This window comes from Manis pentadactyla, chromosome 4 (assembly GCF_030020395.1).
Source record: "Manis pentadactyla isolate mManPen7 chromosome 4, mManPen7.hap1, whole genome shotgun sequence".
Classification (NCBI taxonomy): domain Eukaryota; kingdom Metazoa; phylum Chordata; class Mammalia; order Pholidota; family Manidae; genus Manis; species Manis pentadactyla.
The window spans coordinates 130,731,958-130,759,302 of NC_080022.1; the positions used below are offsets into that span (position 1 = coordinate 130,731,958).

The following is a 27,345-nucleotide window of genomic DNA, read 5'->3' on the forward strand; positions in this document are numbered from 1 at the left end:
GTCTGTCCCTGAGACTGTTCGAGGTGAACTGAAGTAGGAAGGGACAGAATGATCATCTGAGTCCAGAGTCCCTGAACCCTCACATCACTACTGTAAGCTCCTGGCTGGAAACAGGGCAACCCGTGTCCTTTAGCAAGTCATCCTGAACCAGACGTGGCAAAGTATTGAAGGACAAGTCTTGACCTCACTGAACTTTAATTCCTCTCTTGCCAGCTTTGTTTGAGGTTTTGCCATTGCGTTGGACTCCTGACTTTGACGCTGGTATCTCAGGAAAGGAAGGAGGGTAACTGGAGTTTAAGGGGCTCACACCTAACTCAGTATCAGTTCCAGAGCTCGCAAACATTCAGGTCTAACTCAGCCTATGTCCACCCCAGGGTGTCCCCGACCTATCAAGAATCCTAGAGTTTGCCCTTGCCCATCCCTACCCCCTTCTCAGGCCTCCCTAGGAATACCCTACCTTACCCTCACCAGGACATTGCCACCTCTGTATTCTCATCCTGGAACCCACACAGAGCAACCTGAAGGACATCTTTCTGACATTTCTTTCATTTAAACATGGCGGCGAACATTTGTTAAGACTCTATTATGGCCTTATCACACCTACAGGGTCTGACCCTGCCACAACCCCAGCCTCAGCCTGGGTTACTCCTCCCCCATCCTCTGCACGCCTGCCACCTACCCCTCAGATGAGTCAGGCTCTTCAAGGCTCTGAGTCTTGGCCCACAGAGTCCCCCCAGCCCGCAGCTTTCACCTCGGACCAGCCTCCTTGGCCCCCCATATTACATCAGGTCCCACCATGACACAGTCTCAGAGCTCCTTCTTCTTCCTAGCCTTTACCACAATTAAGTAATTACTGGCACAATAACCAGTTTAATGCCTGCCGCTGTTCTGAATGTTTGGAGGGAGCAGGGACTCCATGTTTCTGGCTCACCAAACAACAGCATCCTGGAGCCTGGAGTAGAGCGGGTAATGAGGAGATCCCTTGAAGGAATTCATGTGCTACAAACGGAGGATGTAGGGGTAGAATTTCTCACCATCCATGCCCTTGAGGAGCTAAACAGACTGGAGGGGAAGGAAAACATGTGGACAAATTAGTGCAGTAATGGGTTATATTGGGTGCAATATATATCCTTAGATTGGGCTTAAAGTCAGCGCTCTTGTCAATGATTCTGACTTCGGGAAACCTGTGTTGTAACTAAGATCACTTAACAACCACATCTTCAGGAGGCTTTTCTTATATGCCTCTCAGATGAAAAGGAAATGCCCTTGTTAATTTTTTACGTACTCCCCCTTCCCCATGCCAATAAATACTTGGCCGGAATCTAATGAAGGCGCTTTGTAAATTTTAGTGATGGAAGCTGTTTGTACAATTTACCAGCCCTGTTTATTTCTAGTGGTGGAATCCATAAGAAATCTGGTGCAGATCCTTGTCAGGGAAAAAATCAGTCAAGAGAGGTCTTTACACGGTAAGCAGAAATGAAATCATTGTCTTGAGGGAATGGGTTAATAGGATATTTTGGTGGTGGTGTTCAGTGCCTTAATGAAGCCTGTCTCTGCCACTACGCTGCAGTGTTCAGGTTCTGGGAGAGTCCGGGCATATTTCTTCCCACTGCAAGTTGCAGAAGTGCCCTGCTGAGTGACTTAAACACTAAGGACATGGATTGTCTCATGTATGAAGTCCACAGGTAAGTTGGCTCCAGGCCAGTATGATCTGCCTCCCTCTCTTCTCTGCAATTCTCTGGGCTCTCCCCACAACTGGGTGTCACTTCTTCAGTGGCCAAACTTCTTCTGTGGTCATCTACTGGCCCTTGCACCCATGGCACTTTGGAGTGCTACCAAGCTCTAAGATCTTTCCATGGCTAAGAGCCTGGTCCACAGCTTTGCTTTTTGGAAAGAGCCTAACACGGTTCCCTTTGCAAATGTAATGCCCACGATGCTCCAGAGTGTGAATGCTGTGTAAATTTCAGACCAACAGGGATCAAGAGTCATCAAAGCACCCCCACTTCTAATGTGGCCCCTTCCATGTGGTATGTTCACTGTTGTTCTTGCTTAGAACCCACCTGGGCTGGTTCTCAGGCCCTGCCTACTGAAAAGCCAGTATGAACAAGAACAAAAGGGCACGTCACCTTCTGTTGATGAGAGAGTTTAGAAAAAAGTCTTGAGAGGAAAAAGGCCTCTCCACCACCCACTGCCATCTGCATCACTGCACCAGCCCCACACCCAGCAATGGAAAAGGATTCCCTGGTTGAGAGGACGGAAGAGAATCAGGAGGTTCATTAGTTTGCTCAGGCTGCCATAGCAAAACACCATGGCCGGGGACCTAAACACCAGACTGGTTTTCTCACAGCTCTGGAGTCTGAAAGTCCAAGGAATGTTTCTTCTAGAAGCTTCCATCCTTAGCTTGCTTTCTCTGTGTCCTCACATGGCCTTTCCTCTGTGAACATGTGCTCCCAGTGTCTCCTCCTCTTCATATAAGGACACCGATCCTATTAGATTAAGGCTCCATCCTTATGACTTCAGTAACCTTACTTACGTTCCTAGAGGCCCCATCTCCAAACACAGTCACCTTGGAGGTTAGGGCTTCAACATAGGAACTGGGGTGGGGGTACAATTCAGTCCATAACCAGGGATAAAGAATGAAAACAACAGACACTGATGATTTCTGGAGAAGGGGACCATGCACCCCTGTGTGGCCAGAGGCCCATGGTGATGAATAACTTAGCTGTATTGGGGAAGAAATCATAGCAGGGGAGGCTGCAATCCTTCCCTTATGTGGAGCTCCAGAAAAAGGACAAGGAGTTGACCAGCTGCTAATGAGAGGTGGCTGTATGTGTCTCTACAGAAATACCACCTTAGCTGGCTGCTAGGCAATTCTTTGTGCCCCAAGGCTGTAGCAAGCAGTAGGATTTCTGACGACGCAAGAGGGGAGTAGAGGTTGAGGTGAGGTCCTCAGCCCAACAAGAGCATGAAGGTGAAACCAGCAGAGGCTTAGCAGTGACCTGCTCGGGAGCAGCGATACAAATTACTTGAAGACCAGATGTCCCTTCTCCAGGCATGGCATCCCCCAAACTCAGAGAAACCCCAGAAAAAAAAGTGGAGGAGAAAACCAAATTGACTGAAGTTTCTGTCCCCCAAACACAACAGTTGTTCAATATAGAAATCAAATTATTAAAAAAAAAATAGAAAGACAATGATAGCTCTGGCTTCCATGGATGACCTGAGATCCAAGCCCATGCCACTGATTTAGAGCAGGTCACAGACAGTCCTCAATATCCTAATGCTGAGGCCTAATTATGGTCCCATCCTACTTGCCCAAGACACAAGAAGGCACTGCCATTTTAGCAAGAGAACCTGGGACACAATATAAATTTTAACAGTCTAAATATTAACAGGAGAATTGCTTAAACACATTAGATAGAATTTATTTGCGACCCTTTCCAAGTCCACCAAGGAACATTAGTCAGCAGGCAATGGAAAATCATGGAGGGTCATTGCCCATGACTTAACAACAAATACTTCCTTGAGAGAGTGAAAAGATTGGCTACACACTGGAAGGAAATATTTGAAAATCCAGTAAAGGACTTGTACCCAGAATATATAAATAGATATCAAAACTGAACAATAAGAAGCCAAACTATCCAGTTTAAAAATGGGTGGAGGACATCAACAGACACTGCACCAAAGAGGATATAAAGTAACCACATGAGAAGACATCAACATCATTAGCCATGAGGGAATGTAAAATAAAGATGAGCTAGCACTGCACATCTCTTTAGCTAAAATCAAGGGAAGGAAAGCCCTGATCATACCAAGTGCTGATGAGGATGCCGAGCAATGGGAGATCTCATGCTTTGCTGGTGGGAAAATGAAAATGGTACAGCTACCCTGGAAAACAGCTTAGTGTTTATAACATTAATTATACATTCACCATATGACCCAGAAGTCCCACTCCTAGAGAAAAGAAAACTTACATTAATCAAAAAACCTAGAAATGTTTCTAGCAGCTCTGCTCATAATTGCCAAACAATGGAAACAACTCAAATGCCCTTGAACTGGTGAATAGATAAACTGTGCATCCATCCAGGGGAATAGTACTCAGCAATACAAAGGACAGACTATTGACACATGCAACACGTAATCCTGTGCTCTCTCAAACTGAGAGTAGTTATCTACAAACACACACATGCCTTGTGTTGATGGAGCTGTGGGAGTGACTCCCCAGCAGCCTGGAGGCCTAGATGGACCAGGGACGAAAGGAGGTAGACCCGGCGGCAGCAAAGAGGGAAGGTTCATGGGAGACTAGCCAATTCATGAGCTGCCTCACCGAATACGCTAGGGCAACAAGACTCCTGAAGGACAAGGGCAAAGGACTGGATCCTTCTGTCATCTTTTGACAGCTATTCACCTGTCTGTTTCTCCCATTGGACTGTCAGGCCCCAGAGGGCAAGGACAAGGTTGTAAACACCTTTGAATCACCAATATGCCTAGTTGGCACAGAGTAGGTAGTCAAACTGTTGAATTTTTTAAAAAGGAGGGAAGGAAGCTATGTCAAATACCTTTGCAAAGTACAGCTGAGAGGTATACATGCTTTACTTTTCAGAGTTTTGAGGAAAGTATGGCACATACAGTAGGAAATGGGCTGCTAGGAGGACTGGAAATGAGGTTCATAGCACTTGAGATCACTGCACACCTACTGTGGGTCCTTGTGACGTGGTGAGGACAGACAGTGGCCACAGGAGCTGGGTGGGCTGGCACAGAGCCTAGCTCTTGCAGTGCCAAGCCCTGGGCCAAGGAGGATCTCAAGAATGGCAATGCAGGGTGGGATCAGGAGCACACTGGGACAGCCCCAAGTAGGCCAGCAACCACTTGTCAGGATGCTTTGATTAACTACAGCTTCTTCATCTGGAAACTTAAAATGAGGATCTTGGCTCCTTTTCTTGTATGAATTCAAGTGTCTAAGAAGGACCTGTGGTCCAAGTGGTTTCACACTTCAGAGTTTTTAGTAAACTGCAGCTTTGCTAGTGCATGCCTCACAGTGGCCCTCCTGCACTGACAAATCACAGGTGACAGTAAAGTCTTCCCGGACTGCCTCCAGGGCTGTCACCTCTCTCCCAGACGCCTCCCTGCCTCATTCACCTGATGAATGGAGATGAGGTGCGCAGGTACTAAGGAGGTCAGAGGACAGAGGCTTAAACCCCTGGGGCTGCCCCTGGCCTCACAGAGCGAGTTCTGGGCCCAAAGCTTGGGAAGAGATGATTCGCCTCTTTCTTGCCTCTGGCCTGCTGGAAAGGCTACTTTGAGGACCCAGGTCAGGTGCCAGCAAATTAAGAGACTCCCATAAAGGGGCCAGAATCACCAGAACCCCTTCAAGGGGAGGGAGCTCAGGCTACCCCCAGATTTCCAGAACATTGATGGTGTTCGTTTGCTCTCTGTTTTTTTACTCCCTGAGAATCTGTATTGAAGAGTTTCTCCTCCTGGATTGGAACTGTTGGTTTCGTGGCCTTTCTTTTGCCACATAAATTGTACAGTTCATCGAGGTCATCTCTTTATTTCCAGGGCCCAGTCTGAAATGTGCCTGGCATGTAACAGATCCACAATAAATATTTGATGAAGCGATGAATACATGAAACTTTTAAATTATGCAAGAGCTAGGAAGTAGTAGTTCTTTGAAAATTTGAAACTTAGGCGACTGTTTTGGTGAGGTGGTATTGCTCCGCAAACATCGTGAAGGTGACTTCTCCAAGGTCAAGTCCCGGCGGGAGCAGGACTGCTGGAAGGATGCCCAGGAATCACGGACTTCCGATAGCAGCACTACCCAAAATCACCACTAGATGGCAGCAGCACCCAAGGAGCAGTCGCTTCCGCCCTCTGACCACACCCCCTCCCCCGGCCGGCCCGGTCCAGTCCATCCCTACCAGCGAGTCCGACCACCTGCGCTAGGCGGGTCCTGGCAGGTACTGATTACCTTGGGAACCTCCAAGCACCCAAAGAAGACGCCCCCGACTCTTGTTCTGTAAACTCTACAGCCCCTTCTTCCTTCGTGTCCCCAGCATCCCATCACACATCATAAAATTCCTGTCGCCTCGGTGGCGCACCGGAGTCCCCGCGCAGGACCCGGGCCGGCTGCTTCTCCCTTGATGTGCCCTGAGAAAGACAAGTATCTCCCCGAGGGTCCCTCAAGGGAACTGACCGTCTTGGGGACTCATGTACGTGGTGCAGAAGCAGACAAGGAGGCAGACAGATGAAGAAGAAAGAAAAGCTCCAGGCCTTGTGGTTAGTGGGGAGATGCCTGACCCACCGGAAAGACCGGCTAGGGAGCCACCCCTACGTAACTGAGTTTCTCTAGAGGACCAAGGGGCTGGACCAACAGGGTTAGGGCCGCAGAGGCCTGTCTCCAAGGCGTGACAGGCTGATGGGAAAGGAAAGCAGCAAAGATTGACATGGGAGGAGAACGGGGAGGTGGGGCCCCTCCCTGGGAGGCTGCCTGATTCCAGTCATTGCTTTGCATCATCTTCCTGGGCCCTTAAGACAAACGGCTTCTCAAAGGCCTTAAAAGGAGCATACGGCCTGGTGGGCGCAGGTGGCCTCCTCTCTCCCTCCTGCAACCCAGCTTTCGGAGCCCTTCCCTCCGATCCTGCCTCCCCCTGTCTTCTTCTCGCTTTTCCCTCAGGCAGAGTCCGCGACGGAAGCATCACTGGGGTGGAAGCAGGGACCCCTTCTGAGCACATTCCCTGGCCCCCAGCCCAGGCACCCTCCCCAGGTTAGAAGCTAGCTCACTCTCTGGACCCCTGTGGGTGGCAGACACCTGGGCTCCATGGAGACTCCTGCGCGGAGAGACCGCCTCTGAGGAGAACTCGAAGCTCCGCCGTTCCTGTGGGGGGCCCCTGTGCGTAAATCCCCACGACTGGACGTGAGAGGCAGAGAAAGGAGGATGAAAGGAGTCTTCAGTCTTGGTGTGAACCAGCGGTACAGCTGAGAGGCATACATAAAACGTGGTCCGTCATGGAGCTACCGTGAGGACTAAACGGCAGGCAGGCAAAGGGCCTCTATAAATTGTCAGGTAGCTTGTGAACATCCCCTTAGTCATTTATTCCACACCACCTGGGCAGCCTTTCTGGGCCAAGCACTGATCCCAGGGTGCAGCAGAAATCAAGATGCAGCCCCTGCAGAAGAGAGGAAAGTGCTGTGTGACACCATGAGCAAGCAGCCAGCCCAGGCCAGAATGTGGGAGTTCTTTCAAGTAGACAACCTGGTAGTTTCTCTAACCACATGGTGTGAGCAGAGCAGGGGTGTCTCCTACAGAGGAAAGAATTGGGGGACACAGCTCCTTAGAGTAAGGGCTGGCACGTGTTAGGATCCTGCTTCATGGAAACCTGCCCATAAAAAGATGTTTTTGAGACAATGTGACTACAGCAGGGGTATTAACATGAAGGCGTGCTTAAGGTTCATGTGTGATTATGATGGCCTTGTGGGTATTGTTTTTACAAAAGAGGTAGAAAGGAAGGAAGTCCTTATCCATTAAAGATACACATCTCCACTTGCAAAAAGTAACTAAAGAAGAGACACCTGGGGTCTGCTCTAAAATAGAAAAACACTGTAGGAGGGAGACAAGTGAAAAAGAAAGAGCAGTCACTGGCGATTGTTGAACTGGCTTGCAGAGACAGGAGGGTCCCTTAGATAATAGATTTTTCTATTTTTGCATATGTTAACATTTCCCATGATAACTATTTTTTTTATGATTTATTCAAAAAAGCATTCCAAGGAAGCCCAGGCCTGCTTTCTGTCCTTTCAGTGCCACAACCAGAGCAGCAGCCCTTCCTCCCGGGACATTTGGAGTCGCTGCCCAGGGACGAGGCTGGCTTCGCGGCGGCCTCCTCTGTCCTGCTTCAGAGGAGCCTACAGTCAGCACAGCTTCTGCTACCCATGCTGTCCCCTGGCCCAGATCCCCCCTAGTTTGAACATACCCTCATATATGTGCACATGTGTATATTACATACATCCACTATATATAATAACTGTGTTCACTACACACTTGCTATGTGCATTTTCTTACCCAGTCCTCACAAAGGCCCTCTGAGGCAGCAATTATCACAGGCACTTAATAAATGAAGAAATTAAGGCTCAGAGAAGCTAAATAATTTGGCCAGTTCAACAATCCCCAAGAAATGCTTTTCTTTTTCATTTGTCTCCCTCCTACATTGTTTTTCTTTTTTAGTATTTCATAAATTAAGGCTCAGAGAGGCTACCCAATATAAGGGTAGCAATACACCAGCTTACCTATCTCGCAGGGTCATATGGTGGAATAAATGAATTGTTATACATATCAAGTACTTAGACCAGTGCCTGATGTGGAGGAAGTGCTAGATAAGGCTTTGTCTGGTGGAGTGGAGGGCTGTTCCCACACCACACAGTCACGCCGTTCAGAGGCGGGGGGCGTGCAAGGAAGACTAGACGTCTGAACTAAGGAAAACAATTAGTGATTTGATAATTTGCATTGGAAGTTAAGTCACACCAGGGTTTCTTCATGAGCGCAGCCATTTGGTTTGAGTATAAAGGCAGCGGCATCCACAGCTGAGCTAGCAACATCCTCAAAGCCCTCAAGTATAGTTCCCCTGACACTCACTGAGCACGGAATGCTCCGCTTTCAGAGAAAAACGCTGCTCAGCCTGACCCTCCTCACCGCAGCTCAGCAGACAGGCTGCACCTCATAACTGGCTGTGTCTCTAGCCATTTATCACACACCAACTCTTAAGAGCCTTCCCAGGCTGGAAATTTCCTGTTCGTTTCACAGAAACAGAAATCAAGATGTCAGAGGCAGGTGAACCTCACTCCCACCCTTGCCTTCTGCTTCCCTGGGTCTCTCCTGGGAGGGCCTCCCCTACGGGCCACAGAGAACCCCCAGCCCATGTCCAGTTACCCGTGGCAAGGCCCCTCCCTCACCCAGCGAGAAACAAAGGCTTCTCGAGCTCTCAGGTTTGAGGAGAAGGGCGGGGCCAGTCCAGCTGTCAGGCTCTTGGGCAGTTTTGTTGGCCCCCGGGTGCCCCTGGGCATCCTGAGGGTGGGCAGCTCAGCCCTCACACCCGCCTCTGGGAGCACAATTTCATGACCGTTTACAGAGGTGGAAGCCCCTTCCCCACCATTGCAATGGTTTTCATCATTCTCCTCTTACCATAACAGGAAAAGCCTCAGGGATGTAGTCGGGCAAGACAGGAGAAGCAAGGGGGAGCACGTGCCCCCAGTCCCCTGGGGTAGGGAGGACCGGCACGCCCATCCCACCTTCTGCTGGGTTCCTGGCGTCTGGTCACATGTGTTGCCCACCCACAGGCCTTGGGAGCCTTCAAGGGCACCCACATCGACTTGGGACTGGAGGCTCTAAGTAAATCTGCACACGCACTCCCTGACACCTAGAGCCAACCCAGCCCCCTATCTCATCGGCAAGGCCTGTGCTGGGCAGAGCTGGGGAGTCTCTGAACAGTCCGCCCATGGGTAGCCCATCACAACCGCACTGTCACCATTGCCTATTCCACCAGCCACCCACCCAGGCGCTCAGGGCTCCAAGCCTGGGTCAGGAGAACCAGCCTAATGCACGTCTCCACCCAAACTTGAAGACAGCCTGCAGAGAAGCTTCATTAATTTTTCACAAGATTCATCTAACAGTGGCTGAGCAGAGCTGAGACACAGCCTGGTTACAAGTGTGTGTGCCAGCAGCCCACAAAGGGTTAACCCATTAGCCTGTATCCTGTGAGCTCACCCCTCTGAGCCTGCTCAGTGGCTGGGATTCACTGCACACAGGCTCCTCTTTGGGGCCCGGGAGGCTTTCTCTGGCTGGGATGAAGAACTTGAACAGAAACTCATTGCCGGCTTCCTCCCCGTGCAAGGTGTGTGTGGTCCCCAGGACCCCATCCTCCCCTGGGACATCGAGGACAGTAAGTAAGGAGGGGATCTGTCCTCTCTGCTCTTCCTTCTATCTCCCTGGAGGAAGGAGCTGGTTTTAAGTTTGCTTTAGAGTGTGTTGAGTCTCTGAACTGGAGTTGGAAGGTGAAGAGATGGGGACTGTGCCTTGGGAGGGGTGAACCAGCCCCCAGTGGGCTGGAGGGGACTGCCCAGGGAGGCCCTCCTGTGGCACTGGGTGGGAGGGGCCGCCACTGATAAGCGCCTGGGAGGCTGTGGGCAGTGGGCTGCTCCAGCCCTGTGTGGAGAGCATCGAGCCTTCACCCTCAGCAGCCAGTGAGGAAGGGCTGGGTAGGAACCACATTCCCAAACCAGGGTAGAGGCAGGAGCCGGAAAGCCGGGCAGTGAAGTGCAAGGCCACCCAGGACCCCAGAGTGCGAGGGTGGAGCCTCAGACCCAGACTGTCTTCCAGGGCATCTAGGATCAGACCTGGGCGTCTGCTGAGCCCTCCCTGCTGCAGGTGCGGCAGGCGTCCTAGGCAGGTGCCAGGAAAACAAGGGTCAGGACACTGGGAGTGGCAGGTTCATCCAGAAGGGGGACAGGCAGGCACATATAAGCAGGGACAAAAACATGTAGGGCGAACACATGCCATGGAACGACACATCCGAGTAAAGGCAGACATTACCACCTCTGCTATTTTTCCACCGCGTTACTGGACCGGGCCTGGGTGTTGGCCATGTGGCATGAGGAGGGCGGTGAGTGACACTGTCTAGGTTAGGTGTGACCTTTGGGGAACTTTCCTTCCTAGAAGTGCTGTGAACAGGTGACAGATGTGTGGCTGTGCCTGGTGACAGCAGCAGAGTATTCAGAAACAGTCTGGCCTCTACTTCACCAGCTCTGGCACTGGGCCCCACTCACCTTATCAGAGCGAAGGGGTCACCCGTTGAATATCTTGCTGCAGGAGGGGAACAACTGGGATTGACAGCTGTGCGGGGTGTTGATGGGGTCTCCCAGGGGAGAGCAAGGCCCTTCCCCCTCAGGAATTTCCAAAAATAAACCCACACTTGGGTCTTTTTCAGGAATAAACGATTTCTGCCACTTGCCTTTAGCCGCCTGCCCTCTCCTCTTCTCTCACCAGAGGACCCTGATCCCCTGATGGGTCCCCAGCTGTGAGGCAGTGTGTGCCCCTGTCTGTCTCTGCTTTTGGTCCTTGCAATTCCCAAAATAGCCCAGCTTCTATCGTGGGAGAGAAGCTTGGAAAGAGATAGATAACTCCAGGCCGAAGCCCCCAGGGCCTCCTATTAGGATTGCCAGATATATTACAAGGATACCCAGTTAAATTCAAATTTCTCATATCCAAAACAAGTTTTTGGTATAAGTATGTCCTGTGCAATATTTAGAACATTCTTAAGCAACAAAAGCATTCGTTGTTCATCTGAAATTCAAATTTAACTGGGCATCTTGTCCTTCTATTGGCTAAATCTGGCAACCTTTTAATATTGACCGTGTTTCAGCACATTTGCAGGAGAACAGGGCCAGGAGGGCTGGGGAGCTAAAAGGAAAAGATGTGCAGGATGGGGGTGGTCAGATGCCAAGGAGGCCAGTGAAGAAAGGGGGTCAAGTAGGGCTCCATGCTGAGAAAGCTCGGTGTAGTACATAAAGGACCAGGATTTGGGGCCAGGCAGCTCTGAGCCTCAGTTTCCTTATCTGTAAAACAGGGATGGTAATGATAGGGCCTCCCTTGAAGAGCTGGGTAGATGGGACCCTCCAGGTGAAGAAAGCGGCAGGTACCAGGCTCTCTATGCTCCACTGGGTGATAGAGGTGTAACTTTGTGTGCCCCCAGGTCACAGACCTCTTGCTGCTGCACTGGCCCAGCTCAGGCTCCCAGCTGCAGCCCCTCCAGCAGCGCTCGGCCTAACCCCTCACCCAAGGCAGTTCTGTTCGCTGCCCAGCCCCATATCCAGTGCCCTGTCCACACTGTCACACCAATTTAAGAAGAAAATCAGGACCATCCCAAAGAGGATCACGATAGACTCAAAACCAGGCTCAGAAGCCAGACAGGCTCCAAAACCCCTTCTGGTCCTGGCTCACTGCTCACCTGCGAAGTAACTTGGGGGAAGTCACTTAACCTCTCTGATCCTCAGTTTCCTTGCCCCCAAAATGAGGTAGTAATTGTCCCTCAGTGACTCATCAGCATGGCTCCAAGCACCTCGTCCAGGTCTGAAACATGGAGGTTGCTGTTGTGCCCAAGTGCCCCTCCTCGCCCCCAAGCCCCAGCACACTGCTGCTTCACCTTAGGAGATGTGGCCCAGGGTATCCGGGGACTTCAGGAACATCAGGCAGCAGAAGGCACGCGGGCTTGGCAAGGCGTCAGCCCCTTGGAGGCCAAGGCGGGGCTGGTGTGGGGAACCATCAGCCCATCCTGCCTTGCCCCTCATGGCTGCCTCTGTGGCCCCCTCGTTAGCCAGCCCCATCCTACCAACCTGGCTCTGAGAAAGAAGTGGAATGTTGACAACTGGGTGAGAGAGGACAGGAATGGTGAACTCGATATTGCAGTGCTGGTCAGGTTCTAACCTACCATAGCCCCAGGCAGAAAATGGAAAGCAAGCAGATCCGCAGGGTAAGCTCTGCTTCACAAACAACCCACCAAGTTCCTCTCCCCCCACAGCCCCCCTACCCACTGAATCATGTACCAAGTGCTCCCTGAGCCCCTTGCCTCAGCCAAGCCCTGAGCTGCCTGCTGGAAAGCAGAGGAGGTTGAGGAAATCTGACCCCGCAAGGAGTCTGGGCGGCAGTGACGAGCTTCCAGTCCTGAAAGTACAGACGTGTACCTGGACACCTGTAGGGGAATAATTCACTTGTTTCATGTGCACCTGCTGTTCCCGTGAACTGGTCCATTGCAATTGCAGACACTTGGGAATCTCCTGGAGGGAAAAGTGTTTGGTCCTTATTATCGTGGACAGTCAGCAGCTTGCATAATCCACACGTACCACCAAAATATCTGCTGGGGGATGAATCTACGAGTGCATGAGGAAATGCCAAATTTTTCCTGCCAATTTTCCACACTCTGGTTTGAGACATCTCTGCCTCATCTGTCAGAGACGCCCCTGAGCAAGGAGGTGCCCATGTCTCAGACTGCTTTGCGGAGAGGCAGCCGGTCTTAGTCGTTTCTGTAACTCCATGTCCCACAGAGGCTGGCATATGGGAGTTGCTTCAGAAGTGTTTGTCCCATCGCTGGTGCATACTGTTAGCTGAGCATTGTTTACCAACCTGGGAAATACAAGGTCAGAAGCCAAAGGCTGAAAAGATGCATGTGGACAAGGTCTCCGAGTAAGTGGACAGTTACAAACACGTGGTAGATAAGCAGGCCAGCTCTAACAAGACTGAGCTCATGTCCCTCCCTTCTGGACAAGCGCATTCAGCCAATCAGTCCTTGCCCTGTCCAGGGCCCCTTGGCCCCCTGAAAGCCTGTGTTTTCCTTCAATGGATAGTATCTTTCCAGAGACAAGGTGGAAAAGGTAAAGTTTTCTATCTTCCTTTCTCTCCCTATTTCCCCACCTCCATATTCATCTCCATCTCCTTCTCCATCCCCACCCCGACCTCCACCCCCATCTCTATCCCCACCCCCACCTCCATTCCCATCCCCATCACCACCTCCATCCTACCCCCACCTCCATCCCCATCTCCCTCTTCATCCCCATATCCACCCCCACCTCCATCCCCATCTCCATTCCCATCTCCACCTCCTGTCCCCAGCTCCCATTTTCCCCAAACAACACCTTCTCCTCTTTTCAGAATCTTCCCTTCCTCAGAACCAGTTACATAGTCTCTCCCATCAGAACCAAGTGATTCCCTTACCACACAGATCTCCCTTTCACATCTCCACCCTATTCTGGGGTCACCTCATCCCAGCCCACAACTCCTGTTTTCCAGGATAACATGTTTCCTGCCCACACCTCTATTCTAGATCCCCATGTTTCATTACATGGCTTCAACTATTATCAACATTCTGTCATTCTTGGGGTAGCTATACTTCCACCTGCTCCCCACCCTGACCCACTCAATTATTATTAAGGTCTTTACAGTTATTTTTGTGTGTGTTGAGTATAATTTACACACATGGGAGTGCCCAAATTTTAGTGTATCTCATGGACAGTAGATCCCCAATGCGACCCACACCAATACCATAGGATAGAACATTTACATCCACCCCAGAAAATCCGTTAGTTTCTTCCCACCCTTCCAACCACTGTTTAAGTTTCATCACTTAGGTTAGTTCTTAGAAGGTTCTAGAAAGTCATATAAATGGTAACATACTATATATGTAGTCTTTTATATCTGACTTCTTTCACTAGCATGTCTATGAGACTCATGTGTGCTGTGTATGTATCAGAAGTGTGTTTCTTTTTATCACTTAGTAGTATTCCACTGTGTGAATGTACAGTGATATGTTTATCTTTTCTTCTGTTCATGGATATTTGGATTGCTTTCTGATTTGGGCTGTTCTAAATATCCTTAAACAAGTCTTTCATGGACATATGTTTTTATTTCTCTTGGACAAATCCTTAGTGTGGAATTGCTGGCTCAAAGGGTAAGCATATAACTGCGTAAGAAACTACCAAACCTGTTTTCCAAAGTGGTTGTGCCGTTTCACAGTTCCATCAGCTGTAGTTGTTCCACAATTTACCAACATTCTTGTTCATTTGCTTTTCTTCCTTTGTAGTGGTCTGTTTAAATCTTTTGCCCATTTTTAAATTTGGGCTGTTTTTGTTTTTATTAATCAGATATAGCAGTTCTTTATATATTCCAATACAAACCCTTTAGCAGATACATGTTTTGCAAAAGTTTCCTCCCAGTACGTAGCTTGCTTCTTCATTTTCTTCTCTGGAGCTTTTAATGAGCAGGAGTTTTAAGTTATAATGGAGTCTAATTTATTGATTTTCTTTTCTTTCTTGATTATTGTCTTCTCTATCCTGTCTAAGAAATTTTGCCTGCCTCCAGGTCACAGAAATGTTCGTGTATATTTTCTCCTAAAAGCTTTACAGCTTTAGCTTTGATGTTCAGGTTATGTCCATTATCCATCTCAAATTAATTTTTTGTTGATAGTGTGAGGTGGGATCAAGTTTCATTCTCCATATGAAGAGCCAGCTGTTCCAGCACCGTTTGTTGAAATGACTTTCCTTTTCCCACTGAATTGCTTTGGTGAATTTGAAGAATCAATTATCCTCAGTTATCTGACTTGCTGGGCTGGTTGTTAGAGATAGTGGTCTAACTTCCTAAAAGTCTGATTTACGGATTACAGGGGGGCTTCCTGGGCTGGTTACTGTCGATAATAGGATGGTTTCCTGAGCTGGTTGCTACAGATTGTGGGTCAGCGTTCTATTTTTATACCTGGTCTGGCCATTGCCCACCTGTATATTCAATTTCTTATTTATTATAAACATTGCCAAACATACATAAAAGTAGGGATAGTAATATAATGAACTTCCATACATCCATCACCTAGATCTAATAATTTTTAGCATTTTGTTATATTTGATGTGGAGTCTGATGATTTCATGGGAATCATGGCATCACACTTCATCCCTGTACGTTGTCTCTGTATCTATAGAGACATTCCCTTTTGTATCCACAATCTTACCAGATTCGAATCTTAAATCTTTAGTGTCATCCGACCCAAATTCAAACTTCCCTACAGTTATCCCCAATGTCTTTGAATACTTGGCTCTAGTCAGACTCCAAGAAAAGGAACATATTGCATTTAGCTGTATCTTTTAATTATCTTTGTTTAAACATTTTCTTGGTGTTTAACATATACCCAGAAAGTGGGCATAGCCTAAGCATACAGCTCCAGCAGTGCACAGCCAGGAAACCCCAGTGGCCAGAGGGAGAATCAGAACATTACACCCTGAAAGTCTCCATTCTGCGCCCCTTCTAGTCACTGCCCCCACCAAAGGTAAGCACTTTGATTATTGTCTTCTCTATCCTGTCTAAGAAGATTAGCATAGATTGTCTTGAATGCTTTTGAATTTTATGTAAATGGAATTTTACAGAAATAGAAGTGTGTCTGGCTGCTCTTGGTGTCCTGTTTGGGGACTCGTGCGTGTTCACACTAGGGCCATTCTTTCCTGGTCATTGCTGTGTAGTCCCAGACTGTGGTTCCCTCAGCTGGCCTGTGGCCTGCCCATCCCTAGTCATGTGCTACAATAAGCTTCCACCCTCTAAATCTGCCTCCTGGCACTCCAGCTGCGGCCTCCAGGAAAGAAGGACCCACTCCCCTCCTCAAACTGCTGCCCCGAGGGCTGAGCCAACCGTCAAATCTGTGGTTCGTCCAGGAGGCCCCCCTCTGACCTTCTGCTGTCTCCCACACTGGTCCAAACCCTGAGGGCCTCTGCCTTTGTCCACCTCTGGGGTATTGGGGACATTAAGGGAAGGTGAGTGTGTTTGCTTTTTAGGGCTGCTGTAGCAAATTACCACGGACTTAGTCCCCGAAACCAACAGTTTACCCTCTCACGGTATGGAACACAGAAGTCCCAAATCAAGGTGTCTGAGAGTTGGTTCCTTCTGGAGGCTCTGAGGGACAATCGGTTCCATGCCTGGCGGCTGCTGGCAACCCTCCAGCCTCTTGGCTGGGAGAGGCCTGGCTTCAGCCTCTTTCTCAGTCTCCAGGAGGCCTTCCCCTCGGAGTGTCCATCTTCCTCTCCTTTCTCTGATCAGGACACTAGTCATTAGACTAGTCTATGGTGCTGACGTCCGGAGAGCCTTAATTACCTCAGCAAAGACTCTTATGCCAAGTACGTCACGTTCTGGGCTTTGCAGGGACAAGTCACTCCACTGCAGGGGTGAGGGAGCTCTGAGGCACACAAACCGAACCCCCAGGAACTGAGCCCAAACCTGAAAGTGGGGTTCTGCTCAAGGACCCAGTTCCCTGGGTGCTCCCCGGCCCCTCAGGGAGCTGCAGCAATGGCCCAGTCTTGGGGCACCTGCTGAGTGCCAGGGGTGTGCTGAGGGGAGGATGAGTAAACCCTGCCCATGCTGAAGCAGTTTGCACGGGAGGAGGGAGAAGAGAGGAGGGGGGAGGAGGGAGAGGGGACAGGGAGGAGGGAAGGGAGGGGAGGGAGAGGGGATGGGGAGGAGGGAGGGGAGGGGGAAGGGGGAGGGGAGGGGGAGGGGAGGGGAGGGGAGGGGAGGGGAGGGGGAGGGGGAGGGGGAGGGGAAGGGCAGAGGGGGAGGGGGAGGGGGAGGGGGAGGGGGAGGGGAAGGGGGAGGGGGAGGGGAAGGGGGAGGGGGAGGGGGAGGGGAAGGGGGAGGGGGAGGGGAAGGGGGAGGGGGAGGGGAAGGGGGAGGGGGAGGGGGAGGGGGAGGGGAAGGGGGAGGCCCGCAGCAGCAGTCCTACACAGGACTGACTTTGCCCGCTGGGGACACTTGGCAATGTCTAGAGACTTTTTTGGTTATCCTGACTGAATGGGGGTGGAGGGGGCTGCTACTGGCATCTAGAGGGCAGAGGCCCGGATATTACTAAATATTCTGCAGTGTACATGGCAGCCCCTATAACGAAGAATTATTGGGCCCCAAATGACAATACCCCTGCTGTCAGGAAACCCTAGTTTGGGGGAAAAAATAGAATTTTTAAGGATTTTAATACAATGTTATAAAACTCACACTGCCCCCTGGATTGGTGATTTTCAGGATACCTGTATTCTCAGAATTCAAGTTTGATGCCTAAATTAGTTGGAGAAGTCCCATAGCCCAGTTTCTCACTTTACAGACGAGAACACAGGGACTGAGAAAAAAGTCATTGTAAGTCTCACGGCCCTTTCTTGATCGGCTGTCCTGTGCCCCTCAGTGTAGTAGTGTTCTGTGAGATTTGGTAGTCACCACAGCCCAAGGCAGATATCCCATGGTCCTTATTTTACATATGGGGCTAGTAGTCAGGGGCTTAGGTAGCCTGTCCAAGGCCCCACAGCTTGTATGAGGCAGAGTGGGTTCAGACAGTGGTCCCTCTGATGCCAAAGCCTCGGGTCTTCCCGTCACATGCAGACACTTTAAGTGTGGAAGGCAAGGGGAGAGGGAACAGTGTTGACCTTTGCTCGAGGGAGGAGAACCTGGTCTCTTAGGGCACTGCCTTGAGAATGAAGCCAGGCCTTCCCATCATTATCCCAGGGACCCAACCCTCTTCCCAAGTAAGTCAACTAAATTAAAGCTCCCCATTGTTTGGGATTTCATGGGCCATTAACATTTGGACAGATGATAGATAGAGAGAAGATTGCCAAAATAAAAGGGAAGGACACAATTGTAGAGTAAAAATAGTCCTTTAAAGTAAATGAATGTAACATTATGAAAAATTTCCAGCAGTGTTCTTATTTCTCTGTGGTCTAGTGACTCATATACAACTACCTAACTGCGTCATTCCACATTCAGAGAGGTTGCTTTACTGCAGGAAGCCCCAAAGCAAAAAACTCCACACTGTCCTAGCTGATGAAGAACCCTGGGGACTCATCCAGACCAGTGTGGACTAGCATAAGGAGCTTGCATCGCAAGACTTTGGCCTGAATCCCAACACTACCACACACAAAATTGGGGAAGGCTTTCGCCATGCGTCTCACTGGGCCTCGGTCTCTGCTATTGTAAAATGGGAATAAATGCATGACCTGCTTGCAGGACCAAAGGGCAAGTGTTAGGTGCTTCTAACAAGGCCCGGTTAGTCCCCCAATCTTAGAGGCCAGAAATCCATTGCCCCTGGTGGTGGTTCCTGCCTCTAGTCCCACACTCCCTGTTCACAACACAGTGGCCACCTCACACCCCAGGGGAGCCGGTCCTTCCCTGTCACACCATCTCCAGCGTCTGAAGGCGGCACGCACTTCTGCCCTGGGTCTACACTGCAAAGTGGTGGAAACGGCTGCCCTATCAAAACATCCACATCAGAAATCAGGCTGCAATAACCAACACCAACTTCCCAGCTAGGATTCCATAAAATGCTTTATGATGCCCTCTTTCCCCCAGAGGAAAAGGCCACTTTAACAAGGACTCCTTCACTCATGCAAATACACCACAGGATGGAAAGAGAAGCCAACACCTGTGTGCCTATACTTACAAAAGCACAGCCTTCATAGTTTTCAGAAGTCTTTGGAAGCAGAGATCTAAATGTTCTCTTTCCAGATGAGTCCATATGAATGTGAACGTCTACATCCCGAAGGCATGACAATTTACAATCCCTATTTCCTCCCTGCCAAAGGGCAGGGACCTGTAACTGCTCCTTCTGCAAAGTGGGGACATTATACTTTGGAGTGGGTGCAAGCACTGATCCGGTGGTTCAGGCCTGAGCTGTTGCAAGACGTCGAGGGGATTAGGCTTGAAATTAACATTGTAGGACGTGTTGAAGGAGAGACCATTCCCCAAAGGACCCTCCTATGTGTAGTAGCGCCTTGGTAAAGAAGAGTGGGCAGGTCCCAGAGTGCTGGGGCTTGGGACCCACCAGGTCAAACACCATCTCCTTTATCCCAAGCTATCTTTCATCTGGGAGTTTCCAAAAATGCACCCGCCCCCTCCATACTTTGGTCTGACTCCGACCCTAGTTGGGGTGGGGAGGGGGAAGCCAGATGACTGGGATGAATAGACCACCTCCCCCAACACACTTCCTGCTGTGGAAGGAAATCTGCCCCACCGCCCCCACAAGGACAGATGTCAGTAAATGCTGATTAGAGCAGGGCCTGAGGGGGCCGATTTGAAACAGAAGAGATCAGAGTCAGAACCTGGGACACCTGGAGGAGGGGAGGGCGTGGAAGCAAAGGGCAAAAGTCAGTTAATCAGAGGAGGGAAAAAGAGAAAAGGCTTGAGAAAGTGCATGCGCTTTAGGAAAGCGACCCCTGGATGGCAGGGGCTCCGCAGAGGAACGCAGGCAGCAGTGACCTGCAGCTTCCCTGCCCTAAGGTGACAAAGCACGTCAAACCCCGCGCTGCGCTGAAAGATCTCCTCCAGCCCAGATGCAGCCTGGCGTTTTAGGAACAAGAGCTGACTGGGCTCAAATTCAACCCTGGCATTTCCTTACCCTGTGATAAATTATCACTAATCAGCGACATGAAAGTATAAAGTTATCAATAATAGGCAAATGATACCATTTATGGAGGGCTTGCAATATGCTAGATGCTGTTTCAATGCAATACCTGTCATAACTCATTTAACCCTTTTGAAAACTGAGATGAGCAGTACTGTTATCCCCATTTTATAGAAAAGAAAGCTGAACTACAGAGACATTAAGTAACTCACTCAAGATCACACAGTGAGAATGGGGTTGAGCCTGAAAATAAGATGTCATTCTGTAAATTTAGCTTTTGTTTGTTTTTAAGGACACCTATATTCCCTATTTTAAATACTAAAAGCAGTTGATTCCAACATTATAATATGTATTTCTCATAAGAAAAAACAAAAACGCCAACTTTAGTGGTATCTTACTTATGTGGATCTCATCTGATTTTCCTTTTGGCTTCAGCACAAAATCCCTGTATTGCCCTCCACTGAGAGCCAGGTTGGAGATGGATGCTGAGAACAGGAAAGGTGTATGAGGAGGATTCGTTTGGCTTCGTCTTTGCTGCTCATCATTGTGGACACCTGGTGCCCAGTCCCAAGCAGCCATGGCGACGGCGGCTCTTCCCAATGCCCTGGAGGTCGATGAGAAGTCCCCAGAGTCCAAGGACCTTCTACCCAGCCAGACGGCCAGCTCCCTGTGCATCAGCTCCAGAAGCGAGTCCGTCTGGACCGCCGCTCCCAGGAGTAACTGGGAGATCTACCGCAAGCCCATCATCGTCATGTCTGTGGGTGGCGCCATTCTCCTCTTCGGTGTGGTCATCACCTGCTTCACCTACATCCAGAGCCTGGATGACAAGCTCCTGAAGGTCCTGAAGATGACAGGGCCTGCCTTCTTGTCCCTGGGACTCATGACACTCGTGTGTGGGCTGGTGTGGGTGCCCATCATCAAAAAGAAACAGAAGCAGAGACAGAAGTCAATTTTCTTCCAGAGTCTCAAGTCCTTCTTCCTGAATCGCTGATGGCAGCCTCATCCTCTGTTCTCCCCATTACCCTGCCACCTCGACCAGAAAGAGATGTGATGACCGTCTCCTTGGTGGTGGGGTTGGCCATCAAAGTGATCCAGGCAAACCCTCTTCCTGGCCCTGTGGGAGAGAGAGAGCTCAGGGCCCCACCCCAGGAGTTGGGGGAACGTTGTATCTCATGTAGTCTCCTGTTATTACTGACGCTTCCCTCGGATTCTGGCTGCAGCCATCCCCTTTCGTGGCCCTTATTCCCTGCTCCCATGGCTAGGTGCCACTCATCTGACTCTCTGCAAGAGCTATGCACACTGTGAAATTCCTGGGGGTGGGCTGTGCCCCCAGAAGAACCTCATGTTCAAATGTCTGGAATCCACATTTTCATCCTTCTGGAATCCAAACTGTCCAGCAGGAGTCCTTTGCAGAAGAGAGGGGAGGCTGAGCTCTGACCCATTGGGTTTGCCAGCCCCAGCACCCTTCGTGGGCCCTATACTGGATTGCATTTCAAGAGACCAGTTGAGTCACAGCATCAAACATTCCAAAGAGTGAACAGTGAAGGGCAGCCAGCCAGGGAGACATACTTCCCAAGCAGGCACATTCCTCCCAGAAATGTCCCTCAGCCAGCTGAGGAAGTTTAACTCCCAAATATATTGTATTTACACCAGAGCCAGTGGGGCTGAGGGATGTCACAGTTTACCCTTGACCTTCTAACTCCTCTCCTCGACTATTCTCACCTCTGAGCTTTCCCCCTACCCCTGCCTCCACACCCAATTCTGAAACAGCATGATGGAAACCTGCAGAGGATTCTGTCAGCTTGTTCTCTCCTTCACCTCTGTCAGGAATCAAAATCAAGTAAATCACATTCCACATTTGAATGGTCTGTAGGTTTCAAAAGATATAATTTGCTTTAGAAATTCCAACTTCTGCTCTCCCTGCCCCCACCCACTGTACAAGCAAATGTGTATTGAGTGCCCTGCTCTGGGCCAGGCTCTGGGTTGGGAGCACAACAGACAAGGTCCCTGCTCTCTATTTCTTTCCAAAGTGAGAGAGACAGCCAGGCCAACAGGCATTTGATACCCTGTGCTGAGTACTTGATGGGGGAAATGGGGAAGCGGTGTGGGAACATGGAGGGCGCAGCCCACCCAGATTTGGGAGAGGACAGAGATTACTGGAGCCTGTGTCATCCAAACCAAGAACAGAAGGAAAGATAAGAGCTAGCGCAGAGGTGAAAGGAAAAGCATTCTGGGCAGGGGGAACAGCTTCTGCAAAGGCTTGTGGGGGGAGAGGGGGGCACATAGTAAAATCAGGGAGGCAACTGCACAGCCACCTCCCTTGCCTCCCGAATGTTCTGTTCCAGCCCCTCTCTTGGCCTGCTTCCCACCTGCTTCCCCAAGTGCCTCAGTGCAGCTTCTCCAGGGGGGTACACCGAGGGCCTCCTAGGGTCTCAGGCAGAGATTGGAAGGGAGTTTCCAGAGAGCCCACTGAGCAAAGACCACCCAGGAGGTAAGTACTCTCCAAACCTGGGGCTCCATGTAGCAACTAGAGGCCCTTAGGTGACAGAGGAGGGATCCCTGTGAGAAAGCTGGCCAGCTGCCCTAGGCCAGGCCAGAGGAAAGCATCTGATGACAAGATGTGCAGGGAGGGCATCCTGCACTAGAATCACCATTGGCTTGAGCTGATGCCCAGCACTCCTCAGCCCCCTGGACCACCCCCCCGGTTACCGTGGCAACCTGTCTACCAGGCATCCAGCTATCCCCATCCTTCATGGTTGGCTCCATATGCAGAGTCACAACCTCCCCTTGTTCCCTCTGTGTCATGGGGCGTTCCATGGAAGCAGGTACTGTGACATGAGAACACATGCCTCACCCACCTATGGAGCCTAAATTCTGAGAGCCTGTGGCCTTTGAGCTTCCCCCTGAATGGCATATCTCTCACTGAGACAGTGTTGTGGGCCCTTAGCCCACCTGTCCCCTGCACACAGGTGGTCAGGACCAATGTGGGAAGTGTTGCAAGTGCCATGTCACTAATTGTAGCTCTAGTGCCTCAAGTGGCAGGGATTGCAGATCATGTCCCTTTGCTGACATGAATGCAGGTACAATATGGGCCCTATAAATCACTCACATTCCTCAATGCTTTCTTACATGGAGCAAATGGGATGGACTCCCAGCTACTTCGCTGGGAATCCACATGTCCTCTGTCTCATTTCATCTGCCCAAAGCCTGCAGTCCATGGGCCCAGCTAGGAGAAGGGCCCTGTGGCTACTACTACCTTGTATGTCTTGGTGGAATGAAGTCTAGGGACTTCATCATGACTCCAGTGTCCAGGGTCCGTGCTTGCCTCACAGTCTCCTGCAGTACTTGCCCACAAGCCCTCTGCCCCAGATAGTTTCTCAGCAAGAAAAATGAGGAAGGGGCTGTGAGGAAAGATCCCCAAGCATCATTTATCTCCACTGGGATGTCCCATAGGAGTGTGGACCCAGGAATATGTCAGCAGATGCTGAGGAGATTTGCCCAAAGGCCAACGCTGCATGGAAGTCTGAGGTGTGAATACACCTAGTCTGAGAATGCAGCCCAGGTAAGCACCACATTTCTGGGAAAAAGCATCACTGCCCTGACTCCTTTCATGCCCGTGGATCGGAGGACAGGACCAGCATTCCCGTGTCTGGCTAACTGGATCACATTACCCCGCCCATAGCTATTTTCTTTGGGAGAGTTCAATTTCATCTGTGTCCTAAAGGAGTAGATGTAATGTTGAATTGTATTCTATTTAACAGTGTCTGCTGTGTCTTCATTCTGTTCCACCAGGGACTCCAAGGCTGTGTGCACTGATTCTTCCCTCTGAAATGCACTCCCACCACATCACCACATGCCCGTGCTGTCTGAGAGAAAGGGGACAGTGGGGGTTTCATGCATATTTCCTCTGGTGCCTCATAGGAGCTGATGGCCCTCCGTTCAGATGCTGATGGGGCAGACAGAGCAGAAGCTCCTGTCTCCATCCTCACAGGTCCATATTGAGACCAAAAAAGAGATATGGAAAAAGAACTTTCTGGAATGATCAGTGTGCCAGGGTCGGTGAGCCGGTTAATGTCCCCAGGAACTCAGGCAAGCAAGCGCAGGAAGTTAGCAGCTTAGCTCCTTCTGCCTTCTGAACCCCTCTTCCTTTCTCCTGGTCCAGCCTCTTCTCTTCTGCTTCTCTTAGGTCTTAGATCCTGACCCTGTTCTCCTTGACTCCCCACTCGCCAGGTCCTTGACTTTCTGCTTGCTCCGTCCTTAAAGGAAAACAAAAGAGGATGGTTCTGGGCCTGGACAAGCAGGCAGTATTTTGTTTCTCCTTCAATTCCTGCAGCATTGCCCAGTCCTGATGCCCATCCCGTCCTGTCCCACGCCCATCCCTCTGTCACTGTCTCCAGCCCTTGGAGGCCAGAGGGCTCTGGAACACTAAAACCCGGAGCCCCAGCCATGCCCAACAGTGAATGTGGGAAAGGGAGCCATCTGAGTGGGAACCTGGTGAAGCTTCTGGGCAACACCAGCAGGGAGCTCTGGGCTTTGCATGGTGAGGGAGGCCCGTGAGAAGCAGGCAGGAGGAGAGAGGACCAGGGCGGCCGGCGAGCACATTCTGGAGTGGTGTCCGGAGAGCAGAGGAAGGGTGCAGGCTGAAATAACGAAAACTTCTTGGGTGCTCCCTGCTGGCTGGGCACTGATCTAAGCCCCTTATGCATTAACTCACTTCATCCTTTTCCAAGCCCTATTCTGAGGTACTACTGTTGTCACCATCCTCATTCTACACTAGATAAGTGAACCACAGGGATGCCAAGCTAGGATTAAAATCAGACGTCTAGCTCCAGAGCCTGCACCATCACCGCCGCCCCATTCAGCTCTCCAGAGGCCTCCAACAGAAGGCACCAGGGTAGCCGTGGTGGGCTCTGGGCCGCAAGGCAGGAAAAGCAGGAGTGGCGCAAGGGTCCATAGAGAGGCTGGAGAGACAAACCAAGCAGGGGCTCAGATCACCAACCAGGAAAGTGGCCAGGAGCCAGAGGGAGAGGACAAAAGGAGCTGCCAGCCAGGACAGTTCTCCCCGCGTTCTGAGCCCCCTGAGCCAGGCGGCATGCTAGGGGTGTCCACAGAGTGAGCGGTCAGAGGCAGAAATGGGCGGTCTCCAACCTCCAGCACTAGGTGACACTCTCGGAGCAAGGTGGCCTGAGCACATCTGTCCTTCGTCCCACAGCAGGAGGTGGAGCCAGCTGGCACCGGCTATTCCATCTTCACATGACATCACAGCCCAGCTTCATACCTTCCCCCAACCCAGAGGCTCAAGACCACTGCCCACGGAGTGCTCAGAACCAAAGGAGCTGTCAAGAGCCCATGTCACTCCCCCAGGTAGCTGAGCTGCTGAGCACAAGGGGTGCTGTGGGTGTGTCCCCCACTTTCTCAGAAGACCCTCCCTGCCTCATCAAGCCTGGAGAGAAGTCACTGGTGGGCCTTGGACACTGCTGGACACTGCTGGGCCAGTGGTCACACATTCAAGTCCTACCCACCTCTGGAGTCCTGAGCTTGTGGGCCACATCCAAGGGAGTGGCTGGTTCCTGTCTGAGGTTTCCATCCGTGCAGATGCACACAGCACCAGGGGCTATGCCAGCCGAGCCAGGCCCTGGCACAGAGCATCTCCCTCAGGTCTCTAGTGGGGAGGGGGGCTTCTGTGCTTGCCTCTCCCATGGACCACAGGTGCATGAAGGAGGGGTTCCAGGCCATCTCCCACTCTAGGGCTCCTTCTCTGAGAAGAAAGAAGGCTCAACAAGGGTTGCCCCTGAATGGAGACTCTCCCACTGTCCAGCAGGGCCCTCTGGCAAGACCACCCAGGTGACTGCAAAGGCGAGGAGGAGCAGATGCCAACAGTCTTCCTGATAATTCTATAGACCAAGTTGGTCTCATCTTCCCACAAGAAAGAAATATGGGCACAAATGGTCATTTTCCTGTGGGGTGCCTGGCAAGGAGACCCAGAAGAGAGGGAAGCATGGTTCTCTATGGTAGCAGCTGCCTAACTCATTTGCCAGGCCCCTGGATACCCCCTTTCTCTGATCCCCTCTCTGGATCTGTCCCTTGGGAGTAGCCACTAGCCAGGCATTTCTATCCCCCAAGCACCAGCCACACACCAGACAGCAGAACTGGGATAAGGTGCTGCAGGCTTGCACTGCGACCTCGGGAAGCATCAGGCTGGTCCCTAGAGCAAGGAGTGAAGGACTCATAGACTGTGGTGTGGTGTGACAGGGACAGAGGGAAGCAGGCAGCACTGTGAGCGGACAGAGCGGTCCCCGATCCGCCAGGACCCAGTCGACCCTGCGGCCAGCTGTAATATTGCTTTGCTAGGTTTTCACATGGGGGGTGGGAAGGAGGGGCCTGGAACCAGAGGACAGGGACAGGAGGGGACTGGGAGTGGCCTGGTGGTTGCTAGGGAGGCTTGTATGTAAAAAGCCACTCTCCTGTGCTGATGGTCGTGACTCCATTTCACTGTCTTGGTTTTCCCCGTTTCCTCTGACACTTTTCTGTCATGCCTTCAAAGATGTGGTAAAGATAGTGATTTCTGAAGAATATGCTCAAGGGGTCACTTCTAACCACCTCCTCCACAGGTCACTTCTGTCCTGAGTCCCGGCCATCAAAGCATCAGCAGTGTTAGTTTGCGCTTCCTGGTCTGTCAGTCTCTCTGAGGCTTCTTCCCTAGACCTCATCTCTCCTAATTCTGGCACCACTGGGAACGATTTCTTCATTAGCAGTGGCTCCAGTTATTCTCCACATGCTGGTGACCCCCCAAATCCAGCCCCATACGTCTAAATGCATATTGAACGATGTGGTAGCTTCCTATTGCTGCCGCTGCAAAACAAATCATAAATTTAGTAGCTTAAAACAACCAAATTCATTCTTACCATTCTGGAAGTCCGAAGATCAAAATGGATCACGCTGAAATTAAGGTGTTGGTAGGGCTGCAGACCTTCTGGGGGCCTTGGGGGAAGATTTGTTCCTCGCTCCCACAGTTCCTCCAGCAGCTTCTAGAGGAGGCTCACCCCTTAGCTCGCAGCCCTTCCCCCCTCTCCAGAGCCAGCAGTCACATCGCTCTGACCCCGACTTCTGTTGCCTCATCTCCTCTGATTCTGCAACTCCCTTCCACTTATAAGGACCCCTGTGATTATAATGGGGATCATCCAAGATAGTCTTCCCACGTCCTGTGTGAGTCTGCGAGGGCTGCCGCAACAGTGTCACAGACTGGGCGGCTTAACCCACGGAAATTTGTTTTCTCACAGCTCTAGAGGCCAGAAGATCAAGGGGCCCTCAGGGCTGGGCTCTCCTGAGGCCTCTCTCCTCGGCACGCAGGTGGTCGCTTCTCACTGTCTTCCGCCGGTCTTTCCTCCGTGTCTGTGTC

The 27,345-nt window shown here is 50.9% G+C and overlaps 1 protein-coding gene across 1 annotated transcript; it reads left to right on the forward strand.

Annotated features, from left to right (window-relative positions):
• The first annotated feature begins 9,764 nt into the window (after positions 1–9,764).
• On the forward strand, positions 9,765–25,057 carry PIRT (phosphoinositide interacting regulator of transient receptor potential channels). The gene is made up of 2 exons (XM_036927751.2): positions 9,765–9,878; positions 20,382–25,057. The coding sequence occupies exon 2, from the start codon at positions 20,524–20,526 to the stop codon at positions 20,935–20,937; it is 414 nt and encodes a 137-aa protein (XP_036783646.1). The 5' UTR covers positions 9,765–9,878; positions 20,382–20,523; the 3' UTR covers positions 20,938–25,057.
• The last annotated feature ends 2,288 nt before the right edge of the window (positions 25,058–27,345 follow it).

Excerpts from the sequence above, each read along its gene's own strand:
- PIRT (XM_036927751.2), top strand. The coding sequence starts at position 20,524 with ATGGCGACGGCGGCTCTTCCCAATGCCCTGGAGGTCGATGAGAAGTCC.